This window comes from Sodiomyces alkalinus (genome assembly GCF_003711515.1).
Source record: "Sodiomyces alkalinus F11 unplaced genomic scaffold SODALscaffold_11, whole genome shotgun sequence".
NCBI lineage: Eukaryota > Fungi > Ascomycota > Sordariomycetes > Glomerellales > Plectosphaerellaceae > Sodiomyces > Sodiomyces alkalinus.
The window spans coordinates 168,679-190,827 of record NW_021167089.1 but is presented as its reverse complement, the minus strand read 5'-3'; the positions used below and the strand labels follow the sequence as shown (position 1 = coordinate 190,827).

General features: G+C 54.9%; 8 protein-coding genes, 3 non-coding genes and 1 pseudogene across 12 annotated transcripts; 7 read left to right on the top strand and 5 right to left on the bottom strand.

The window, feature by feature from the left end:
- Nucleotides 1–1,025: 1,025 nt before the first annotated feature.
- On the top strand, nucleotides 1,026–3,537 carry SODALDRAFT_328619 (MATE efflux family protein). Its single transcript, XM_028610742.1, has 2 exons — nucleotides 1,026–2,083; nucleotides 2,282–3,537. Exons 1-2 carry the CDS (start codon nucleotides 1,462–1,464, stop codon nucleotides 3,208–3,210), a joined length of 1,551 nt encoding a protein of 516 aa, XP_028463107.1. The 5' UTR covers nucleotides 1,026–1,461; the 3' UTR covers nucleotides 3,211–3,537.
- Nucleotides 2,938–4,158, bottom strand: SODALDRAFT_328618 (thioesterase superfamily protein). The gene is made up of 3 exons (XM_028610741.1): nucleotides 3,919–4,158; nucleotides 3,799–3,849; nucleotides 2,938–3,686 (listed from the first exon to the last, which is right to left on the bottom strand). The coding sequence occupies exons 1-3, from the start codon at nucleotides 3,990–3,992 to the stop codon at nucleotides 3,338–3,340; spliced, it is 474 nt and encodes a 157-aa protein (XP_028463106.1). The 5' UTR covers nucleotides 3,993–4,158; the 3' UTR covers nucleotides 2,938–3,337.
- On the top strand, nucleotides 4,073–6,421 carry SODALDRAFT_353031 (RluA family pseudouridine synthase; the record flags this gene model as incomplete). The annotated part of the gene is made up of 2 exons (XM_028613624.1): nucleotides 4,073–4,084; nucleotides 4,530–6,421. The coding sequence occupies 2 exons, from the start codon at nucleotides 4,073–4,075 to the stop codon at nucleotides 6,108–6,110; spliced, it is 1,593 nt and encodes a 530-aa protein (XP_028463105.1). The 3' UTR covers nucleotides 6,111–6,421.
- An 82-nt stretch (nucleotides 6,422–6,503) lies between these two features.
- SODALDRAFT_363113 (hypothetical protein) lies at nucleotides 6,504–7,604 on the bottom strand (the record flags this gene model as incomplete). Its single annotated transcript, XM_028614531.1, has 6 exons — nucleotides 6,504–6,532; nucleotides 6,647–7,022; nucleotides 7,092–7,157; nucleotides 7,196–7,283; nucleotides 7,356–7,423; nucleotides 7,518–7,604. 6 exons carry the CDS (start codon nucleotides 7,602–7,604, stop codon nucleotides 6,504–6,506), a joined length of 714 nt encoding a protein of 237 aa, XP_028463104.1.
- Nucleotides 7,605–8,788: 1,184 nt separating this feature from the next.
- Nucleotides 8,789–11,191, top strand: SODALDRAFT_316651 (hypothetical protein). The gene is made up of 5 exons (XM_028609318.1): nucleotides 8,789–9,087; nucleotides 9,241–9,504; nucleotides 9,589–9,961; nucleotides 10,086–10,493; nucleotides 10,569–11,191. The coding sequence occupies exons 1-5, from the start codon at nucleotides 9,033–9,035 to the stop codon at nucleotides 11,047–11,049; spliced, it is 1,581 nt and encodes a 526-aa protein (XP_028463103.1). The 5' UTR covers nucleotides 8,789–9,032; the 3' UTR covers nucleotides 11,050–11,191.
- Nucleotides 11,192–12,399: 1,208 nt separating this feature from the next.
- On the bottom strand, nucleotides 12,400–14,639 carry SODALDRAFT_381474 (hypothetical protein; the record flags this gene model as incomplete). Its single annotated transcript, XM_028615168.1, has 13 exons — nucleotides 12,400–12,701; nucleotides 12,764–12,795; nucleotides 12,874–12,944; nucleotides 13,035–13,105; nucleotides 13,292–13,399; nucleotides 13,535–13,638; nucleotides 13,700–13,744; nucleotides 13,839–13,889; nucleotides 13,964–14,049; nucleotides 14,159–14,198; nucleotides 14,309–14,362; nucleotides 14,447–14,456; nucleotides 14,535–14,639. The coding sequence occupies 13 exons, from the start codon at nucleotides 14,637–14,639 to the stop codon at nucleotides 12,597–12,599; spliced, it is 882 nt and encodes a 293-aa protein (XP_028463102.1). The 3' UTR covers nucleotides 12,400–12,596.
- SODALDRAFT_t194 lies at nucleotides 14,494–14,579 on the top strand (annotated as a pseudogene). Its single transcript has one exon. The product of its transcript is annotated as a tRNA-OTHER (tRNA).
- Nucleotides 14,605–14,676, top strand: SODALDRAFT_t195. Its single transcript has one exon. It is a non-coding gene; the product is annotated as a tRNA-Met (tRNA).
- Nucleotides 14,677–14,959: 283 nt separating this feature from the next.
- Nucleotides 14,960–15,033, top strand: SODALDRAFT_t196. The gene has a single exon. It is a non-coding gene; the product is annotated as a tRNA-Asn (tRNA).
- A 607-nt stretch (nucleotides 15,034–15,640) lies between these two features.
- Nucleotides 15,641–15,714, bottom strand: SODALDRAFT_t186. Its single transcript has one exon. It is a non-coding gene; the product is annotated as a tRNA-Asn (tRNA).
- A 924-nt stretch (nucleotides 15,715–16,638) lies between these two features.
- Nucleotides 16,639–19,346, top strand: SODALDRAFT_283958 (glycosyl hydrolase family 3 N terminal domain-containing protein; the record flags this gene model as incomplete). The annotated part of the gene is made up of 3 exons (XM_028608438.1): nucleotides 16,639–16,708; nucleotides 16,786–17,708; nucleotides 17,823–19,346. 3 exons carry the CDS (start codon nucleotides 16,639–16,641, stop codon nucleotides 19,344–19,346), a joined length of 2,517 nt encoding a protein of 838 aa, XP_028463101.1.
- A 1,032-nt stretch (nucleotides 19,347–20,378) lies between these two features.
- SODALDRAFT_337340 (hypothetical protein) lies at nucleotides 20,379–21,764 on the bottom strand (the record flags this gene model as incomplete). The annotated part of the gene is made up of 4 exons (XM_028612672.1): nucleotides 20,379–20,609; nucleotides 20,749–21,066; nucleotides 21,175–21,700; nucleotides 21,757–21,764. 4 exons carry the CDS (start codon nucleotides 21,762–21,764, stop codon nucleotides 20,379–20,381), a joined length of 1,083 nt encoding a protein of 360 aa, XP_028463100.1.
- Nucleotides 21,765–22,149: the final 385 nt, after the last annotated feature.

Genomic DNA, 22,149 nt, shown 5'->3' with positions numbered 1-22,149 from the left:
CATTGGGTGGAGCAAAAGCCTGGTCGGACCCCCTCTGGAACCCGAAGAAACCCCCCTCACCCCCAACCCTCATCTGGGGCCCGAAAACCCCCTCCTTTACGACATGAAAATTACGGGATACAACGACGGAGCTAGCTCCGCTGCAGGGGCAAAAAGGGCGTGTCCAATCATGTCACTTCTTCCTGGAGGCAGGGCATGCCTTGTCAACGGCGCTTCTTCGCTGGGGGCATCTATCTCTTGTTCTGTGGGGACATCACGTGGTAATGCAGGGAAACGGTTGACGACTTCCCAAAGCGGGGCGATTAGAGGGGCCCGGATGAAGCCGGATATTCGGTTCGGTGTACGGTCGAGGCTTGTTTTCACCGAAAACGAAAGTGAGATACGTACCGAGAGCCAACACCCGAGAGTAAGAGAGAGGAGTCCGAAGGTCGGAGGTTGCAGGTAAATAATACAATGTACAAAGTAATTACATAAGGTACCTTAGGCTTTACTTGGCTTACACGTACAACGCACCTTGTGGGAGCGATATGCGGATTACCGAAAGCCTGTTAACCAAGCGCTTGAATAAGCGTCTAGAGCTTCTAGCTGGTTTCTCATTTTTCTCTTTATCTCCATTGTTTTCGTTTTCGTTTTCAATTTTTTCCCCTCCTGCTGGGGAAGTCCGTCTTCGCCTTCCAGCGTTATATCCGTTATCGTCGTGTCCTGCAACAGATGTCGACTGGTTACTCGATTGGGAATAGCGTCTCATAGCCTCACGGAATCCGGGTTCGGGGAAGCCCGGCGAGTCCCCTGGGTCGGTCCATTCGACCCAGTTCTCTCTCTCCGTCTTCTCCCCTATCATCGTCAAGTCCCTTATCTTATCAGCACCGCACTTCGATATTACCTATGCAAACCCTCATGTTAAAAGCAAGTTTAATGCTGCGTCTATTGCCGAGTTATTACTCGTTCGAGTTAATAATGGTCAACTGTCGCGTGGTTTTCAGGGCCTCATAAGGGCCTTCTTTTCCTTTGTCCCTTACGTAGATCGCTTCAGAACCATGACCACACACGCGCGAGTGCGTTTGGTGCTGCATTGTTCTTATCAGTGTCCAATGTCGCAACTCCGATATCGTTTCTTGAACCCTCATCGGCCCAGGGGCTCCAGTACGAACGTGGCTCTTACCGGAGAGCCGCTTCTTTCCCCTTGGTTACCTGGTTATTCTTCTTCACTTTTGACAAGTAGTAATTGGTTATTATAACGCATTATCTCTGGGGCATGGGAAGACGGAGCGAGTACATAGTTGGTAGCCTCTCCCCTCTCCCTCCGTCGAGGCACCACGATTCGGAATGAATGAGAAACAAATTTAACGCCCTGATTTCTACCCTTCGACTGTGCAGCTGGTGCTGATAGTCTGGCTTTCCTCCTTCTTCCATACATTTCGGTGGCCGAACTGGGAATTCGTTGATAGCCCACCCGAAGTGATGGTCAGTGTTCCGTTCTTCCGCCGGCCGGGTGGCCAACAGGACTCCCACCCGGGCCCGGATCCCGGCCGTGAATCGGACGACTTTGCAAGGGATGCCGATGAAACGACTGCTCTCCTCCCCAAACATGATGATGAGCCGGCCGGTACCCCCTCACTGCGGCAATGGCTGGCCGAGATCTTCATACTCCTGCGTGCCGCCGTCCCCGTCATCCTCGCCTACACCCTCCAGAACAGCCTGCAGACGGTTTCGGTCCTGGTCGCCGGCCGTCTGGGCCCCGAAGCCCTCGCCACGGCCGCTTTCAGCTACATGTTTGCCATGGCGACCGCCTGGCTGGTTGCCCTGGGTGGCACCACGGCCCTCGACACCCTGGCCTCTTCCAGCTTCACCAGCTCCCGGGACCCTCATGACCTGGGTGTTCTCCTGCAGCGCGGCATCCTCGCTCTCTCGGCTATGTATGGCATCGTTGCCGTGCTATGGTGGTTCTCCGAGCCCGTCTTCCGCGCCTTGGGCCAGGAAGAGTTTATCTGCATCCGCAGTGCCATGTTCCTCCGCTGTCTTATTCCCGGAGGTTTGGGTTATGTGTGGTTTGAGTCTTTGAAGAAGTACTTGCAGGCACAAGGTGAGTTTACTTTTCCGTCATGTATAGGATCCATAAAAAAAAAAAAAAAGAAAAGGAAAAAAAAGGGAAAAAAAGGGAAAAAAAGGAGGGGAAAAAAAAAAGGAATAGGGGTCAAGAAAAAAAGGGGCAGTGGCACGAGTCATGATCATCTACCAATTCCTGCAAAGTGCACATCACCATTCTGACTCAAATCCACAGCAATCTACCGCCCAGGAACCTATGTCCTTCTGATCACGTCTCCGCTCAACGCCTGCCTCAACTATCTCTTCGTCCACACCTTCGGACTCGGCCTGTACGGCGCGCCGCTGGCCACGGGCCTGTCCTACTGGATCTCCTTCCTCCTCCTCGTCGCCTACGCCGCGTTCGTCCGGGGCAAGGAGTGCTGGGGCGGCCTGCAGCCGCGCGCCGCGGCCCGAAACGTCCTCCCCTTCGCCCGCCTCGCCTTCCTGGGCGTCATCCACGTGGGCACGGAGTGGTGGGCCTTCGAGATCGTCGCCCTCGCGGCCGGCCGCCTGGGAACGGTGCCCCTGGCGGCGCAGTCCGTCCTCATGACCGCCGACCAGGTCATCAACACGGTTCCCTTCGGGCTCGGCGTGGCCGCCTCGGCGCGCGTGGGGAACCTGCTCGGCGCGCGACGGCCCCGCGACGCCGCGCGGGCGGCGCACGCGGCGGCCATGCTGTCGGTGGTGCTGGGCGCCGTCGCGCTGGCTGTGCTGATGGGCACGAGACACGTCTTTGGTAGGATGTTCAGCAACGACGACGAGGTGGTTCGGCTCGTGGCGGAGGTGATGCCGCTCGTGGCGCTGTTCCAGATCGCGGACGGTCTGAACGGGTCCTGCGGTGGAGCCCTCCGTGGCATGGGGCGGCAGTGGGTCGGCGCCACGGTGAACTTGGTGAGCTACTACGGCGGCGCCCTGCCCGCGGGTATCTACCTCGCCTTCCATGGCTGGGGGCTGGCAGGCCTCTGGGTGGGACAGTGTGTCGCCCTGTATCTGGTGGGGGCTTTGGAATGGGTGATCGTGGGAATGAGTCAATGGGATCTAGAATGTCAGCGGGCTCTGAAACGGCTAGACGACAGCGAGGGGGCCGGTGACGATGTTGTTGAAGAGGGCAGTCTACGAGTGTAAAGCGAGGTGTAAAGAGATGTTCGGCCATGTTTGAATTTCTCATGAATAGTCGAGATGAAACGAATGAAGAGACCAAAAATAATAATAAAATAGGAACAATAAAGAAGAAAGAAATCGCGAGAACGCTTCATAGCTTGCTATTGGGCTCAGTGGTTACAAGGATCCGTTCTAACCCCTTGCGCATCTCATCACTCATGCCAGACGCAGCGGGCCTCCCCGTAGGGCGATCTACGAAGACCTGGATGAACTCGCCAACGGACCGGACCTCAGGGACACCTTTTTCGAATAGAGCCACTTCATACGTGACGCTCGTTTTCCCCAGCTTGTTCACACGCAGGGCGAGCTCGGCAACGGCCGGGAAAGAGATGGAAGCGAAGTAGTCGTTATTAGAGTGCACGACGACACCGTGCTGCGGAGACGACGAAGGATTGAGTTTGCAGTGTTCGATCAGGTAGGCGTTGACCACGGCGTCATACCTGGGCAGTTTCTCCATCAGAGGGTGCCCTCACTATGGCCCAGTCTCTCTCAAGCCTTCTCGCTGGGAGGGACAGATTGGGGGAGGGGGAGGGGGAGACTGAGAGCTCTCACAGGAAGTTGTAGATGGAGTTGTTCATGTGCTGATACATATCGTTGTCGGCCCTGAATAGCGTTGAATAACCACTCGAGTTTCGGAGCCGCATCACTGATAGACAGAATGTCTAAACTCACCATCGCGTCCTATAATCCAAGATATAGCGGTAGTCTTCCCGACGACGTTGTTTGAGCTCTTGATGGGGCGCCATGACCTAGGACTGAGGAGGAAGCAATTTCTCTTTTTCTTTTTCTTTTTCTTTTGGTTTTTGTCTTTGTCTTTGTTTTGTCAATGAGAAGGGTGGTAGGTAATGAGATATTGTCTATCGTGAGCTCTAAATTCTTGACTTACGACCACGTTGAGGGTGAATATCAAAGGTGTCCAGAGGACTGAGAGGCGTGAGGCCTCGGTCGCGTTGGAGGAGCCGAGGTAACCCGTCACGTTGATCACAAATCCCAACAACAGGGATACGGGTAGGTACCTAGGTACCTAAGGTAATTGTCCGTTTGTACCTTATCTTATCTCTCTATCTTATCTGATATCTTCCAACGTCCAGATGAAACCTCAGAAATCCGTTCTGCCATTTTAGACCGCCCGTCATTTCCCCCCCAATTTTCGGCATCCAACTTGGACAAGACTCCCGGATTTGATCCAATATCTACGGCCAGGACATCTTTACGAACACGAGGAACTCGGGGCCTTTTTATCGCATTCACTACGTCCTAGTAACCACTATACCACCTTACAGCAACCTGCCGCTTTGAACGTCACGCTGGCCATCGTCAGGCGCATCGCGGCGCCTCTTGCGAGGTTTGGCAACTACTTGACATCTCTCATGAGCCCTCGGCCATCCTCGCCATCAGAGGCCACCGCGCCCGAGCCGATCGATGGTGCCGGCGTATCACCTGCGAAAGCAGGGGCCAAGGTGCCGAACCGACCCATAGCCCGGGAAATCTCTGCCCACAAGAAACGGCTTCAGGCTCTGTCCGAGACAACCCACACGATCATCCCACCCTGCGGCGATCCATGGCCCCGCCCCTACTACTTCGAAGACGGGCTTCGCAAGGTGAAGCCGTATCACTTCACGTACCGCACCTACTGCAAGGAGCGATGGCGGGGTCGCACTCTGTTGGAGGTGTTCGAATGCGAGTTTCGAGCCCATACCCGGACCTATTACAAGCAGGCCATAGAAGCCGGTCGCATCGTCGTCAACGGAAGGGCCGTCGGGTCTGATTACGTCCTCCAGAACGGCGATCTGGTCAACCACACCGTACACCGCCACGAACCTCCCGTAACCGACGAGCCCATCAGCGTCATCCACGAGGATGATGGGATGCTCGTCGTCAACAAGCCGGCAGGTGTGCCGGTCCACCCCGCCGGCCGATACCAGTTCAACTCCATGACCGAGATCCTGCGATCAGAGCGCGGCTATCACTTCAACCCACGGCCCTGTCACCGTCTGGATCGCCTTACCAGCGGCATTCTCTTCTTCGGCAAGACCGCCAAAGCCGCCGACAACTTAACGGAGCAGATTCGCCAACGTACCGTACGGAAAGAATACCTCGCGCGAGTCAGCGGCCGCTTCCCGGACGGGGAGGTCGTCTGCGACCAGCCCATCCTTCAGATCTCCCCACGGTTGGGCCTGAATCGCGTCCGCGCAAACGGGAAATCGGCTCGCACCGTCTTCAAGCGCCTCGCTTACTACCCACCGTTGGAGGATGCGGATGCAGAGGGTCGGGCAGGAGAAGGTCCCGGGCGCGAAACCGCCGAAGGAGCAGTGAATGAGAAGCATCGGCCCTGGATCAACAACAAGGGCCACTCCATCGTCCGCTGCCTACCGTTGACTGGCCGGACACACCAGATCCGGGTGCACCTCCAGTTCCTGGGCCACCCCATCCAGAACGATCCGCTCTACGCAAATCGGAGGGTGTGGGGCTTCAATCTAGGCTGCAATGATGCCGATGGGAGCGAGGCCAAGGACGAAGACATCATGTCTCGCCTAGAACGCATGGGCAAGGATGAAGTAGCCGATGCCGTCGCGTACCACGATGAAATGGTACAGCAATACCACGAACGGGTAGCCGAGAAACTCTCAGGCGAAGTGTGCGACGTGTGTCATGCAGAGCTGTATACAGACCCCGGGGATAGAGAGCTCTCCATCTGGCTGCACAGCCTCCGCTATGAGGATGCCGGGGGAAAATGGAGCTACGTGAGCCCACTCCCCAGCTGGGCGCTTCCGCCTAGTGGTATGAGCGGACCGACCGAGGCCGGCGGAATGGAGGACTTGGTGGAAGCCGTAAAGGACGAGAATCCCGAGATAGCAGGTTGAATGAACCCCGACTGCGAGCGAGCAAAGCGCGTTAACTTTTTTTCCTTTCCTTTCCCATTTTTCCTGCTCATCTTCTTTCATCTGTTTCTGCTGTATAAATCCATGACCCTGGCCTAGATCGGGGAAGGGACGCTCATCAACCTCCTGATGGAGACGGCCGTCCTCCTCAAGAGCCGGCGTATTTGCCGTCGGCGGGAAGCGGGTCCCCCAGGTGCTTTATTATCGCACCGGCACGCCTGCGGAATCCAGCAGGCTCGGCTCCGCCGGAAAACGAGAGAGACTAGAGCCAATAAAGTAAGCAAGCATCTTCTGAGTTTCCATAGAAATGCAGCCGTAATCTTTTAAAAAGAAAAAAAAAAAAAAAAAGTAAAGAAAAGCTGACATTGCCGTTTTTCACTCCGGCGCAATATCGGGTGCACCCTCTAATCGTGATGACCTACCTAATAATATGTCCAAGTACCTAGGTAAGGTAACGTACGTATCCGTGCTTTGCACGAATTAATACTCCGTAATTAATTAAAAATGGTTCTCCTCACCTACCGAGGGCCAGCCCGGCCAGGGGTCAGGGACGGACCGGCACTCTCTACGAAGGATAGAGGACAGGAATCGTTTCTCGCTTTGAGCATCTGTCCAAGAAAGGAGGAATTCGTCTTTGTTCATGCTTTGGATCGAGATGGCTGGAGTCACTAGGGGGCGGAAGAGGGGTTGGGTTGGGTTCATCTTTCTTCTTCCTTTCAGGTCGTCGACGTTTCCTGCCTCCTTAGACTTGTCGCTTCTCCAATTGATGGACGGACGGGAAGAAAAGACGGCCGATTTGGTATGGCCGCCTGTTTGTTGGCTTTTGAGATTCGTCGCCACGCTACGGCTAAGCCTCCTTTGCAGGGCGTGGCAAGTTGCAACCTCGGTCTTCAGCTGGCAACGGCGAACCGCAGCAAGTGATGTGAGAATCAGCGATGATTGTCAGCCATGTGAAAGCTCAACGCTTGTTTGGTGGTCGAAGGCCTGGATTACCAATTTGTTCAGCTCGACCGGGTTCGGACGTTCGGTCTACGAATTTTTGTTCTTTCTGTCCTTTCCTGGAGAACGATGGCAAATGCGGCGCCTGTCCTGCAAGCACGCTCCCTGCACTTAGGAGGCCTCGTGTTGGATTCTCGCAGCTCATTCAGCTTTGGACTCGAACACCCGTTCTAAAATGTTACCTTGCTGCATGGCAGGTGCACGTACCGCACCTTAGAAATAGGATACTCAGGACCCCTGCCAAACCCCTTGTTTTCCACGTCGGTTGCCGTTCGCACGAAGTACTTCGTATTGCACTATGGAGTATGCCGTATGCATCCAAAGATCAGGTTGGCATTAATTACGAAGTATTCGCATGTATTGGACCACTTACAGGGATGACCTACCTACCTCGTTGTCGTTGGCTCCTCCCATTCCCCATTCTGGTTCGATTCTCTCCACGGCGCGATCCACGAAATCAATGTGGCTTTCCTCCATCGCACTTCTTCGAGCTTGACTTCTCAACGGCCCATTCCACGTTCCACCCGTTTATCGCCGACTCCGACTGAAGGGGGCGACCAATTGTGGTGACCGTAGCTTCAACTCTATTTTAGAGCGGGAAAAAACCCCCTTGACCACGTTTACGCCACTTCTGCCATTGGTACGGAGTACGTTGTACGTGCCTCGTCTCCACCGCTTTCTCCCAACCGGAGTTGTCACCGCTGCAGGGGTGTATCCACTGGCTAGGTAGAGACAAGAGAAAGCCCCCCACTCCACCAATCACAATCATCGTCCGCTAAGGTCACCCCCCCCTTTTTAAGACCCTTGACCTCTCTTGACCTCTTCATTCCTTTCCCATCCCTGGTGGAGAACGTCGATGCGCAACTAGTTCCCACCCTAAGCCACCAAACCCCCTCTCCACCTACGGGTCCAGCTCCATCCCACTTGGTGGGCTGGTGCCGGGTTGGCGTACTGATCTTAAGCAAGGATCAGGTCGCCGGGCATGTTTACCTGTCCATCATCAGCCATGGCCCATCATGATGGTATGACGATGGTATCCACCAATCCACCCATCCACCCATCCATCAAGAATATGCAGACTCGAGAGGCACCGGTGGATCATCGGGCCCAGTTTCTTTTCGAGTGTGTATGGAGTTGCTAACTTGCTTTGTAGCTTTCATTACGGAGAAGTGGGCGGCGGGCATGAGGTGGAGGGCTAGTAGAGGGCTGGACCGTTACGAAGGGTACGACCGATGCGCGGGAGGTGAACAGTGAACTTGCTGCTTATACGTATATATGTCAACCTGGGTTGACCGCGCGGATGTGTCCTAGCCAGGACTTAACCAGGTACACCGTACGTCCGCCGCTGGAGCCACAACCTGGCCCGGATGCAGCGTTCCTACGAACCTTTACCTTTTACGTGCAGAGGGAGTACTAGGGCAACATCTCCTTCTCCCTCTCTCCCCCATCCCCCCCCCCCCTTTTTCCCAAAACCCCTTCGTCCTCTTTTTGGACTGAAACCTCTGCCGCCGGCATCCATCCTTTTGCCTCAATGGGACGAATTACTTAGCTACATCTTCCCGACTTTAAAACAACCTAGTCTCTCTGATCCATTATTATATCTTGCCGATGGATCCCCTCCCCATCGCATCCCTGTCCTTCTCTTCCTTGACAACCGTTGAACTATCTTCACCGGCTTTTCTCTCCCCAGTCCAAACCAACAATCCTGGTATCATCTTTACCAGTGACCCATCATCACATCACTCAACATTTATCTCGTCCACGACGTCAAGACAATTCAGGACGGCACAAGGACAAAACTAAAACCGAAACAAATCATTTTCTTCCTCTTCAACATCCACCTGTGCTCTGTCTATATCCCGACGCGAGACCATTACCAACCTGGCCCGCTCCCATACCACCACCATGACGCGATCTTCATCAGACGAGCCTCCCAAGAGCACCATCACCAAACGAAAGGGTACAGGATCACTCCCTGGACGCTGCTATCAATAAGCAGCACGTTCTTCTTTGATTATCATTCATTATTCTTATTATTTTGTCCTGTTTTGTTTTCTGTCGTCACATTGACTCGTGACTCGGAATATACTGACGCAATCTCTTCCCCACCCAGGCACTCGCAGCGTGTCGACTTTGAATCCGGCACAGCTAGCCCGCAAGAGAGCAAACGATAGAGAGGCCCAGCGCGCCATTCGGGCGAGAACAAAAGAACACATCGAAAGACTCGAGAACGAACTCGCCGAACTCAAGAGCCAGCAGAATCGGGACCAGACACAGACCGTCCAAGAGCTATTGCGGAGGAATCGGGCACTTGAAGAGGAGATCATGCGCATGCGGGAAAGCCAGCCGGTTGGACAGTCGTATACAAGGAGCTCAGGTGGGTACTCGAGCAGCACTTCTCCTGACCTGCTGAGCCTCCAGCCGGAATCTTATGGCATGCTAATGGCAAATGCTGGTTCAGTATACGACGAGAGCCTCCCTCCTGTCAGCGGTCCGGTCCCGAGCGCACGCTCTTCTCCTTTTCCCGCCCCAGGCACCTACGCTGCAATGCCCGAGCTGGGCCCCTCCTACGTACCTGTCCCCGAAGCCACCGAGCCCTGGGGTCACGGCGTTCCTGGCGTACCGTCAGCCGTCTCGAGCCCATCGTCCTCGGCCAACACAGATGAATACGGCGCAGCCGCCGCCTATATTCCCACTAGCATTCCAGCCCCTCTGCTAGACGCCAGGAGCGTCCCCAATGCTGGCGCTGCCGCTGCCGCTGCGGCGACCGCCACCGGAGGGCCATTGGATTTCGAGGAAGTAGATTCTGGTAAGCAACAACCCTCTATTCAACCGTTCGTCTCCCCCCCCGAAGAAGGGCCCTAGGCCGCTCGCCCTCGCGGCTCTGATATTGGGTTCCTCTCCGCTTCTACTCCATTTCACAGCGCCATTCTGAGACGCTAACCACATAGCCCGCAGACGCTGGATACCCGCCGTCCCATCGCAACTGCAACACCCCCAGCAACGTGTTCTTCCCACACGAGCCGTGGAACATGTACACCACAACTCTGTACTTCCAACACCAGCCGTCAGCCCACTAACTCGGTATCCCGCCATCCCTTTTTGGGAGCTGCCGTCTTTGGTCACGCCGCCCACTTGCGCGGCCGATCAGTGGCTGGTTAGCTTCATCCGGGACTGCCGGCGTCTGGCGCAGGCGCAGGTGCAGGCGCAGCGGCCCCGACCCCGACCCCTCGATGCCCTCCTCAGACCACAGAGGCTCAACGTCAAGGCATTGCTCGAAGGCCGGCTTCTGTCGCCAGCCCACCCCGCACCGCGTGTTCAATATGCCGACCTCGAACGTGCTCTCGACCCGACAATGCCTACGGCGTTGACCAACAGCACCTGCGGCCCTGGGAATAACGGCACCCAGGGTCCTCCCCCTTCCGTCTCCGGCGCCACCAGACCCGACCACCCGCTCGTGGAGCTCATCGGAGCCCTCCTCGACACGGCGGGTGCCACAGGCGCACTCGAGCGGCTCGGCCTCTCGGTGCCGCTCCAGCGCCTGCTGGCCTGGTTAGCCCAACCCACGCGCGAAGCGTACCAGGCCTTGATGCCGGACCACATGCCGCGGCCCAGCCAGCTGACCGTACCTCACGGCCAGTGGATCGACCTCATCATCCACGGGCCGCTACGAGACGCCGTGGTGGAGCGGCAGGATCTCTATGGGAATGACGAGTTTCAGTTGCTCTACGCGTCCAGCTTGCGTCTCGCCAACTGGCCCGGCCACCTTGTGGACGCCATACACGCCGATCCTGTGACGGGCGATGTTTGGCTCGTCGATGGCTTCGCGGCGCATGCTATGCGCTCCGAGAACTGGCGTCTGCATTCCGCCTTTATACACCGCTACCCCGGGCTGCAAGGTTTGGTCGGGACAATCGACTGAGTAGGGTTGTTTTTCTTCCTTTTCTTCTTTTTTTTTCTTCCTTTTTTTTTTCTTCTTTTTTTTCTTCTTTTTTTTCTTCTTTTTTTTTCTTCTTTTTTTTCTTCTTTTTTTTTCTTCTTTTTTTTTCTTCTTTTTTTTTCTTCTTTTTTTTTCTTCTTTTTTTTCTTCTTTTTCTCTTCTTCTTTTTCTTCTTTTTCTCTTCTTCTTTTTCTTCTTTTTCTTTTTCGTGTGTTTTGGTCGAATTCGTTATTAACTACATCGCCTCTCACGTCTACTCTTCATACCTGCCGGCTACTGTCCACAAAATTTTCTTTGGTTTTTCTCTGTTATTTATTCCCCCTTTTTTTTGACCTTGGTCTACGCTCCCCATGTTTCGACGAGAAAATATCCTGTTTTGCTTTTTAAGCTGGGTGTGCTGGCGTGTCTAGGTATCCTTCATGATAAATACTGGGATTGCTTTCAAAAGATAAGGGGTGTTGGTTATATTGGATCGGCTCATCATTGGCGTTTGCAGACTTTTGATCTCGCAGGTTACGGTGTGAGACAGAACAACTTTCAGACACAGAAGACAGACGGACGGACGGACGGGCAGACGGGCAGACAGACAGACAGACAGACAGTCAGTCAGACAGACAACCCGTCATACCCGAAGAACAATAAAGGAGATGCAATGTACATAAAAGACGGACGAGCCGACATGGTGGGCTACCATTATGCTGCCACTTGACCGGGATCTTTGTCTCTGGATTCCCTTGTCCCATTTTTTTTGCTGCCATAATTCTTGGATCTACGAAGTAATTGAGCGAAATCTCACTGAGGCATACATACGCCACAGACAAGGGAAAGACATGGAGGTCTATGCATAAAGACGTCATAGATGCAAGGATATAAAGGCGGGAGATTGATTGTACAGTTGTATGCATGCAGCGCGTGGGGAGGGGGAAGGCAGACTTCAACCCCGATTAGCTGCTTCGTAGGTATTCGTACCTCACATTCTATCGTTTTTGTCTTCCTTTATTATTATTTGTGTATGTATGATTATTTACGGAGTATCCGTACTTTATATGATTGTTTTGCCCCGGATTATCAGTTCCTGAAAAGCTAAAATCCTCGCTGGTCTTGTCAGGTATTAACGTATTGGTTGGGTCGAGGACTAAAAACCCCCCAATATAATAAGTCTGTGTTTTCTGAACGCATGCCTCTGACCAATCATCCAAGACAATGTATGTCTTGAATTACCTACGTTGATTTTCCAAGACGGATCAACAGGTCCTTTCTTTCTCCTCCACGACGGACATTTGAAGCATACCTTAGGGAGAAACATGCAAAATATCACTTTATGATATCTGAGCCCTGCACCCCAACAACATTCCTTTACTGATCTCCGCATCCCGATCTCGCCCCCTGCCGGATTTGGACCTCCTTCTCCAATCACTTGCTATCCCCATACATCATCGATGCGTCCGGCCTTTTCTAGGGGGGCCTTAAACTTACAGTTGGGCGAGTCAACTGTCGAGCTACTACAGTTGTTTCTTGATACCCAGCATCTACTCTCCTCTCCATTCCGACGGGCAGAGTCTCGTATACAACCCGCAGACACCTAGACTTCTTGTCCGGCAAATGTCGTAGAAGGCAGGCCCGAGGGCTACTAGCTAGGACGGACAGACGTGAGCGACTTGGAACACTTGTTTTCCAACAGATAATTAAAACAAACCTGTTCGTTGGCCGAAGACATCTCCTGGGCTCCTGTGCTTCACCAACCTGAGGACGATACTAGTGATTGTATGGACGGCGCGAGTCTCTATTAGCCTTAGCCGAACCTACCTGATTCTTCCACGGCGGTAGCATGGCGGAGACGAGGGTGGTAGACAAGGCAGACCCCCGCTGCAAATGGACTTTCCGTGCAGAGACCCCCCCCCCCCCCCGAGGTGCACCGCACCACCTCATCAAATTCAGGGGAGTTGTCTTCGAGAGACGCGCGTCACGCGTCCAGCTCGTCCCACCGAGCGGCCCGGCCGTCACGAGAGCGTTTCATCGGACCGAGACCAGAAGAAGTCTAACACGGAAGAGGTTATGGCGCGTCAGGACGCCCCAACGCAGGGCTAGTTAGTACATAATGTCCGGTAATGCACTAGCGGTGCTACCGTAGTTCTTGGCATTACAGATGGAGCGGCAGTTCAGTCCTCTATCATCTTGTGAATCCACACAATAGTTGCTGTTGCCTGTCCCGGTTCTACCGCACTAGGTAAGGTATGTAGAGGGGAGTTGATTCGATAGTCGAGTCTGTCCTGTCGTGGCTGGCCGCTGGCCTAGGTCGAGAATCCCCCGGGTGGAGACCATTCCATAGAGTCTTGGCATGTCAACTGGCCATTACTTTGTACAAGGCTACGAAGTACCACGAGCCATTTGCACCCCTTGAATGAACCCCTGTGAGGTACACTAACTATGCTTGCCCTCCGGGAATTCCGCGAGGCACGGCGTGAACGGTAAGGTCGGTGTGGATATGCGTGAGACCAAGTGTCACCTTGCAAGGCAGCAAACTGCCCCCCCCGTCTGTCGATTCATAATCCGGTGGTTCCAACCTGACGACTTGCGAAGACGCCATGCTTGGGTTTATTGATCCTACTACTTCGTAGAAAGACGTATGAACGTATGATCTGAACGGATAACCTGGTGCAAGCAGCGAACCTCGGTCCTCACGGGCCCGGCCACACGTCGACGTTGTCAGCGGACCCCTTTTCCGTTACTCATCATGATCCACTGCGAGTCAACTTCCCCGATTAAGCAACTTGGCGAATTCTTCTGGGAAAGGGGCATTTGACCATCAGCCGTCCCTGAGGCTGTTTTAAAGTTTGTTTTGCCTCCGTAAATAAAATCGCGTCGTGGCGCGTGGGCCTCGTGGTCTGAACAACACGTTGGTAGAAGTGCCTGGGCCCAGCGCCCACCGCATCCAGGATAAAACTCGGCATGTTGCACGGGACAGTGCCGGCGAGTTCGACTCTCGAAGTATGCCCAAGTACCAGTCAACCTTGCTGTTTTCTTTCCCCTCCACACCATAGATGGTGCCGTGACCGAAACATCATCGCGTATATCATCAGCATACGGTTACCGTCGTAATATGGCCTTTGATGAGCCAGGCCACAGCATGCCTATGCCTTCCGCGCGTGATCAAGACAAATCAGATCGTTCGGGATGTCGGGATACCACCACGGAGTAACCTCTTTGGGAGTTTTCTATCGTTTAGACACTAGGCACGCACAAAACGAGCCGTCGGGCATGGGGTGGAAAGAGTATGTGTTCTCGTGGGATATCTCTGGGATTCTTCAGGATGGAGTAAAAACACGAAGCAAAGCCCGCGGGAGCACTTGGTACAGATAGAGAACATCAAACAATTCACTGTGAAGATACTATCGGGCGTTTTATGTCAATTAACAACGAGCTTAGTCTCCGATCGTATAGGGGCTAGACTCTAGTATGCCGGCAACCAGCTGGTCACGCTGGAGACCGGGGTTCAAGTCCCCGTTGAAGAGATTCTTGTACACCGAGCATAACACAAGCATCTTGGCGCAGAGGAAGCGCGCCGGGCTCATAACCCGGAGGTCGAATGATCGAAACGTTCAGTTGCTATATGGGGGGGTTTTTTTTTTTTAAAAAAAAAAAAAAAAAGCTCTTGGGTGTTTGGCGCCTTGAGAGCCCGCGTTTCCCCTCTTGGATCTATAACCCCGAAATCACCCTACCACTACCTTCTTGGCTACGGAGTAGGGCGCCCGCCTATTGCTTTGTTTCAAAGAGATTTCACAGCGTTAGGTATTACTACTACTACCAGTGTCACTGGCATTTTATACAGTCAATCCTTGCAACCTACTATTATGAAGTAGAAATCGTAGCCGAGTTGACATCTCAAACGGCATCCTCCGTGGCGCAATTGGCTAGCGCGTTCGACTGTTAATCGAGAGGTTGGTGGTTCGAGCCCACCCGGGGGAGCTTGAATACATTTTCGCCTCTTTTGGTATGGTTAGTCTTTTTGATTGGAAGCATGTCGGATATGGCACGGGGGATTAGTGAAGGCGTTGTGTTTATTTGCTCGAGATGTCGACGTCAAAGTGATTAGATATTAGAGGCAGGTCGGGGAAGACCTAAGATAACTGTGAATATTAAGCCCTGATTAAATTCGCCGTAGAAGGACACAAAAGTTATCACGGGTGCTGGCCTTGTTTATGCTAAGCTATAAAACAATAAATACCCAAGGTTAGACTCTTTTCTATGGTTATATATTACTGTATTAGGAAGATATCGAGTCTAGAGAAATAAGGTACTAACTCGATAATTGCACTACTTATATCCAGATAATTTTCCTACTAGAGTTGCTTTCCTCTATAATAAGATAAGGGTTTCCTTGTTCTATTAACTGCTTAACTCTCTTAATTCCTTAACCTTTTAGTCTAGTTCTATAGCGTAAATTCCTTATTAACGCCATAAATCAAGGGACGAAATATATCCATTCAGAAGGATAGGTATCGAACCGAACAAGACAAAACGAAAAGAAGGAAAGAAAAAGAAATGAAAAAAATAAAAAAAAGTAAACCTCTAGCTCCCCCGGGTGGGCTCGAACCACCAACCTCTCGATTAACAGTCGAACGCGCTAGCCAATTGCGCCACGGAGGATCTATAACTACCGATCGCATTGGTTTTGAACATTATTTAGCCAGTACCTCGTTTCCGGAGATGCCCCGACGTGTACCTCGTATCCATACCCGGAGTATTACGGAGTATTTTACCGGTAGTTGGATGGCTGGATAAACGCCGGGAAACATGGTCCAAACTTCTCCCGCCGCCGTAGAAACCTCGTATAATCCCCGGGTCTTCTTCGGAGAACTAACTCGCTCTACGGCTAAATCAGGTTACCAGTAATACGGGGCACCCGCTTCCAAGCGTGAAACGGCGCCGAGATGCCAAAACCAACTCAACTGACACAACCCGCCTTCACACCATGCTCTGCTGTGCTCTCTTCCATGACCAACTTCCCCACCAACATTCCAAGCCATCGGAGTATCGGGACGTCGTTCAGAAAGGCAGCATAACATAAGACTACAACCATTGGCCAATTCGAAATCTATTCAGGCGACTACCCCTCACTTCATCGTCGTATCGTTTCCATCACGCTTCCTGGGTCTCTTGCGTGGGGTGAAATTGTGAATGAACGCGGGGTTACTCGCCGACGATGCGGGTCGTCTGGACAGACAGGCGAGTCGTTTGACCATGATTTCTCGGACCCTGATCTGCCATTGCGACCTTTTGAGTATAAAGTAGCCGGCGGCAGCTTGGCCACATACGACTATATAATAGAGGCCGGCGGTCGCCCGACGTTGCCTTGACACCTCGAGGAGAACAAAGTGCTTCTGCTTCTTCCGTCTCCCTCTCCGTTGTTTCTCCTCTTCCTCGTTCGGTCTCCCTCCATTCTGGTGCCCCAGGTGCCGGTCCCATTTCTCATCGTACGTACCTAGCCCGACTGGGATTGGAGGCAACTCTGGCACGGGTGTGAACTAGGCAGATACTAGCTTTCGTTTCGTATTTCGTATTCCACTCAAGATGGCCGACTTCGACGTTGAGGCTGTGCTCAAGAAGCTCAACAACTCTGAGAAAGTCGACCTGCTGGCAGGTAAGACGGGGGACCTCACTCTGCCCTCATAAAGCCCCCGCCTCGGAGAGAGGGTGTGCTGACAGCTCTTCCCTCAGGTATCGATTTCTGGCATACGAAGCCCTTGCCCGAACACGGTATCCCTTCCATCCGTCTCACCGACGGCCCCAACGGCGTTCGCGGTACCAAGTTCTTCGATGGCGTCAAGGCGGCCTGTTTCCCCTGCGGCACCGCGCTGGGAGCCACTTTCAACACGGCCCTCCTCGAGGAGGCCGGCAAGAAGATGGGCGAGGAGGCCAAGCTGAAGGGCGCCCACTGCATCCTCGGCCCGACCATCAACATGCAGCGCGCCCCGCTCGGCGGCCGCGGCTTCGAGTCGATCGGCGAGGACCCCGTGCTGGCCGGCCTCGGCTCCGCCGCCCTCTGCAACGGCATCCAGAGCACCGGCGTGCAGGCCACGCCGAAGCACTTCGTGTGCAACGACCAGGAGCACAGGCGCAACGCCGTCCAGAGCATCCTCACCGACCGGGCCCTGCGCGAGATCTACGCCATGCCCTTCCAGCTGACCGTCCGGGACTCCACCCCGGGCGCCTTCATGACCGCCTACAACGGCGTCAACGGCACCTACTGCAGCGAGAGCCCCGACCTGCTCGAGAAGCTGCTCCGCGGGGAGTGGGGCTGGGACGGCATGGTGATGAGCGACTGGTACGGCACCTACTCCACCACCGAGGCCGCCAACGCGGGCCTCGACCTCGAGATGCCGGGCCCCACGCGCTTCCGCGGCGAGGCGCTCAAGTTCAACGTCTCGACGGATAAGGTCAAGCAGCATGTCCTCGACGAGCGGGCCCGTTGCGTGCTCAAGTTTGTCAAGGAGTGCATGAAGCTGGGGATCCCCGAGAACGCCCCCGAGACGACCGGTAACACGCCCGAAACGGCAGAGCTCCTGCGACGCATTGGCGGCGAGTCGCTGGTCCTCTTGAAGAACGACAATAATGTGCTGCCTTTGAAAAAGGACAAGAAGGTTAGTCAATGTTTTAAAAGAAAAGAAAAAGAAAACGAAAAAGAAAAAGAAAAAAAAAGAAAAAAAAAGAAAAAGAAAAGGTCCAGCTAACCATTGTTGTCCCCCCCTTCCTAGACCGTCGTTATCGGCCCCAACGCAAAGATCGCCACCTACCACGGAGGCGGCTCGGCAGCCCTCGCCGCCTACTACGCGGTCACACCGTTCGACGGCATCAGCCAGAAGCTCGCATCCCCCCCCGTCTACACCGAGGGCTCCTACTCCCACAAGCTGCTACCTCTGCTGGGCAACGTTGTCAAGTCGCCCTCGGGGGAGCCCGGCATGTTGATGCGGGCGTACAGGGAGCCGCCGTCCGAGGCCGTCCGCGAGTGCGTCGACTCGCGCGTGGTCACCAAGACGGAGCTGAACCTGGTCGACTACTACGAGATCAAGGAGCCGCTCTGGTACGCCGACTTTGAGGGCTCCTTCGTGGCCGAGGAGGACTGCACGTACGAGGTGGGCGTGATCGTCTGCGGCGCGGCCAAGCTCTTCGTCAACGGCGAGCTGGTGGTCGACAACGCGACGGCGCAGCGGCAGGGCGACGCCTTCTTCGGCGCGGCCACGGTCGAGGAGAAGGGCAAGGTCGAGCTCAAGAAGGGCGCGACGTACCACTTCAAGGTCGAGTTCACGTCGGCGCCGGCGTCGAAGCTGCAGGGCAACAACGTCGTCTTCGGCGGCGGGGCGCTGCGCGTGGGCGGCTGCAAGGTGATCGACGACGAGGAGGAGATGGCCAAGGCGGCGGCGCTGGCCCGGGACGCGGACCAGGTCATCATCTGCTCCGGGCTCAACGCCGACTGGGAGACCGAGGGCCACGACCGCGAGCACATGGACCTGCCGGGCTACCTGGACGCTCTCATCGCCGCGGTGGGCAAGGCCAACCCCAACACGGTGGTGGTCAACCAGTCCGGCACGCCGGTGACGATGCCGTGGGTCGACGACGTGGCGGCGGTGGTGCAGGCGTGGTACGGCGGCAACGAGACGGGCAACGCCATCGCGGACGTGCTCTTCGGCGACGTCAGCCCCTCGGGCAAGCTCTCGCTCAGCTTCCCGCGCCGGCTGCAGGACAACCCGGCCTACCTTAACTACCGGGCCGAGTTCGCGCGCACGCTGTACGGCGAGGACGTGTACATCGGCTACCGCTTCTACGAGGCCGTCGGGCGGGAGGTGCTCTTCCCCTTCGGGCACGGCCTGTCCTACACGACCTTTGCCTTCTCGGACCTGGCGGTCAGCGAAGGGGATGATGGTGATGGTGATGGTGATGGTAAGCTGAGGGTCGACGTGACGGTCACCAACACGGGCGCCGTGCAGGGGAGCGAGGTGGTGCAGGTGTACGTGGCGCCGAAGCAAAAGTCGCGCGTCAACCGGCCGGTCAAGGAGCTCAAGGGCTTCGCCAAGGTGTCGCTCGCGCCCGGGGAGAGCAAGAAGGCCACGGTGGAGATTGTGGCCAAGTACGCGGCCAGCTACTGGGACGAGGACAGGGGTCAGTGGTGCGTGGAGGCGGGGGAGTACGAAGTCATCGCGTCGGACAGCAGCGTTGTCTCGGACAAGGCTGTCCGGGGTTCGTTTAGCGTTGCCGAGACCTACTGGTGGTCTGGTCTGTAAGACGGCAGAGAGTTCGCGGAAGGTTCAGGGGGGGGGGGGGGTAAGCTGTGTCGATCTCATACCGCTTGAAGATATCTTGTCTCAGCTTCACATGATGCGAAGCGTTGCACCTCCGTCTACACACGGTATTCATGGGGTTCGGTTGTGATGTTCCGAAAGAATGACATCGCTTACGCCTCTGCGTCTACGTGTTGAATGTTTGTAGGACCCCCTTCAATGCGCCTCACAGTCGAGGTAAAGACGGCAGGAATCTGGGCCCCCCCATGGGTTTCGTTGTTCGTCCATTGGGGGGGGCGCTGGTCGAGGATGGCGGCACCCTGCAGGGTTTCTTGATCCTTTCTCGGCACTCGATAACGACTGGTATAGCACAATTTGCCAGCTTATTGGTGGAGAGACTTGGCGCATTGTAGGAAAACAGGAAAACACAGAAGATGAAGAATAACAGCGGAAGGGTTAAGATGGTAGTTCCCGAGACCAGTCCCCCGATGGTCCCGAACAAAGATGCTAGATAACGCTCAAGTCTAGACGCCCAGAAGCAGAAAACAGAAACCCCCCAATACCACAGTTTTATGTTGCTGGCGGGGAGAATGGGAATTCTTCACAACGCCACCTCGTTCTTGCATACCAACCGACCAATCCAGATGAAGGATAATCATGGCTGCATGGTTGGCATGTCCATGTCTCGGCGTTTGGCTGTTGTGTACAGATAATGGAGTCCATGGATTGCCGACCCGGCCAAGCATGGATAGGGACCCCGGACGGACGGCAGGTTTGTCACCGTGGCCGCATGTTCCGCTGTCAACCACGACCTCCCACATGACCACATCGAAGTCTGGGTTCTGAGCAAATAGAAAAAAAAAAGAAAAAAAAAAGAAGAAAAAAAGGGCGTAGCTCGCTTGGACTCCTCGATCCTCATACTCATAGGCTTTCCTCCAAGCCTGCGTCTCTACCACGCCGTTGCATTCACCCGATTCGACGAGGCGTGATGGGTGGTTTAACACCAACGTTTGTCTGAAAGGGGGATAGGGCTTCTCAGATGCGGTCCGGGTACGAAGCACCGGAAGAAGGAACCGGCGAGCTCTGTTCCTGGGGCTTCTCGTTCGAGGCGGCGCCAGGGCGCTCGTGCGGAGGCAGCCAGGGGTCGGCGTCGCCCAGGCGCTGGACGGTAAGGCCTGCATTTCCGGGGTTCTTGAAACCGGCTTCGAGTTGGCGCTGGTACGAGACGCATCGGAGACGCTCATGCTCCTTGGGAGTGAGATGAAGCTGAGGTGGCTGGCGTTAGTTACTTTTTGTCTCTCTTTGTGTCTGTCTTTTCTCTTTGATCTTCTCTCTTCTCTCTTTCTCTTTCTCTTTCTCTTTCTCCTTCTCCCCCCCCGCAACAAGACAAAAAAAAGCAACTCACATAAAGCTCGGCCAAAATGGCATGGATGGCAAGGGCAAACCAGCTGACGCCACTGTAGACGGTGGTAAACCCGGCGGCAATCTGGCTGAGAGACTCGCCGTCCAAGTTGGCCATGACGGCGACGTGAAGCTCCGGGTCGACGCCGGAGTAGAAGTCGGCGCACGCCGGGTAGAGGCTCAGTACCCAGTCCCGGTTGCCGCCTTTCATGAAGTCGATGATGTAGCAGGGCTGCGAGACCTGGTAGGTCGGGTCGTCGCCGTTGAGGGAGATGGGGCCGGCAATCATGCTCAGGATGCGCATGGTGATGATGAAGCCGGCCTGGGGGGTGTCAGTTCTTCTTCTTCTTCTTTTTTTCTTCTTTTTTTCTTTTGTTCTTTTTTCTTTTTTCTTCTTTGTATGGGAATTCCGGTGAAAGGGCAAACTCACATAAACCCAGGCGCGGATCATCCAGGCACGATGCTGCTCGATCTGCAACCTCTTGATGTTGATATAGGCGATGAGCATGGAAAAGAGGAACATCAGGGTGCTCAAGCCACTGGTGATCTGGAAGCTCAGGCCGCCGCCAAACGTGCGACGGGTCATCATGAGGACGCCGACCATGCTGACGACGGCGAGGAGGATGACGACGTAACCGTTGATGCGGTGCAAGAGGATGAGCTTGTGGCGGATGTACGGGGTGAACTGCAAGACGACGAGGATGCCGGCGGGCAGGATGGTGCCGAGGTGCAGGATGATGCCGACGCGGCCGATCCTGCCCGGCTGGAACCAGTAGCACTCGCCGGGGATGCTGTTGGCCTGCATGGCGTCGCAGTAGCCGCTGAAGTTGAGGACGGGCATGCGGGCCAGCGAGAAGCCCAGGAGGGCGCCGCAGGTGATGAACCAGAGGAAGAAGTTGTAGCCTCGCTTGAAGCCGATGGGGTTGTATACCTTGCGGGAGAACCGCGCGACGGCGCTCAGGGCGGTGGTAGGGGCATTCTTCTTCTTCTCCTCTTTGCTCGCCGTGGTGACGACGACATTGGGGGCCTTGTTGTTCGCCATTATGGGAGGTTCGCCACGAAGACGAACTAAGGGGGGGGGTTGGGAATGGGAGAGTCTGGGTCTGGTCGATTTGCGGTCCTATCTCCGTGGTTCATCCGTCGTGATTGTTATTATTCACCGAGTTCATCATCGGGGTGCTGTCCTGGTGTTATATTATATGGGTGCAACTCCCTTGGCCCTTGAGATGACCAGGTTTGTTGGGCCGTAAGTCGCCCAGCCGATAGATTTCCCGTGCAGGTGATTTCTCTCCATCTCCATTGCTATTCATGGAAGCAGAGGCAAGACGGCAAGACATGCAATGCAGCTGCGCGAGGAGGAAGGCGGGTACACGTACAACGTAGAGTGGCGATCACACCGCAGGGT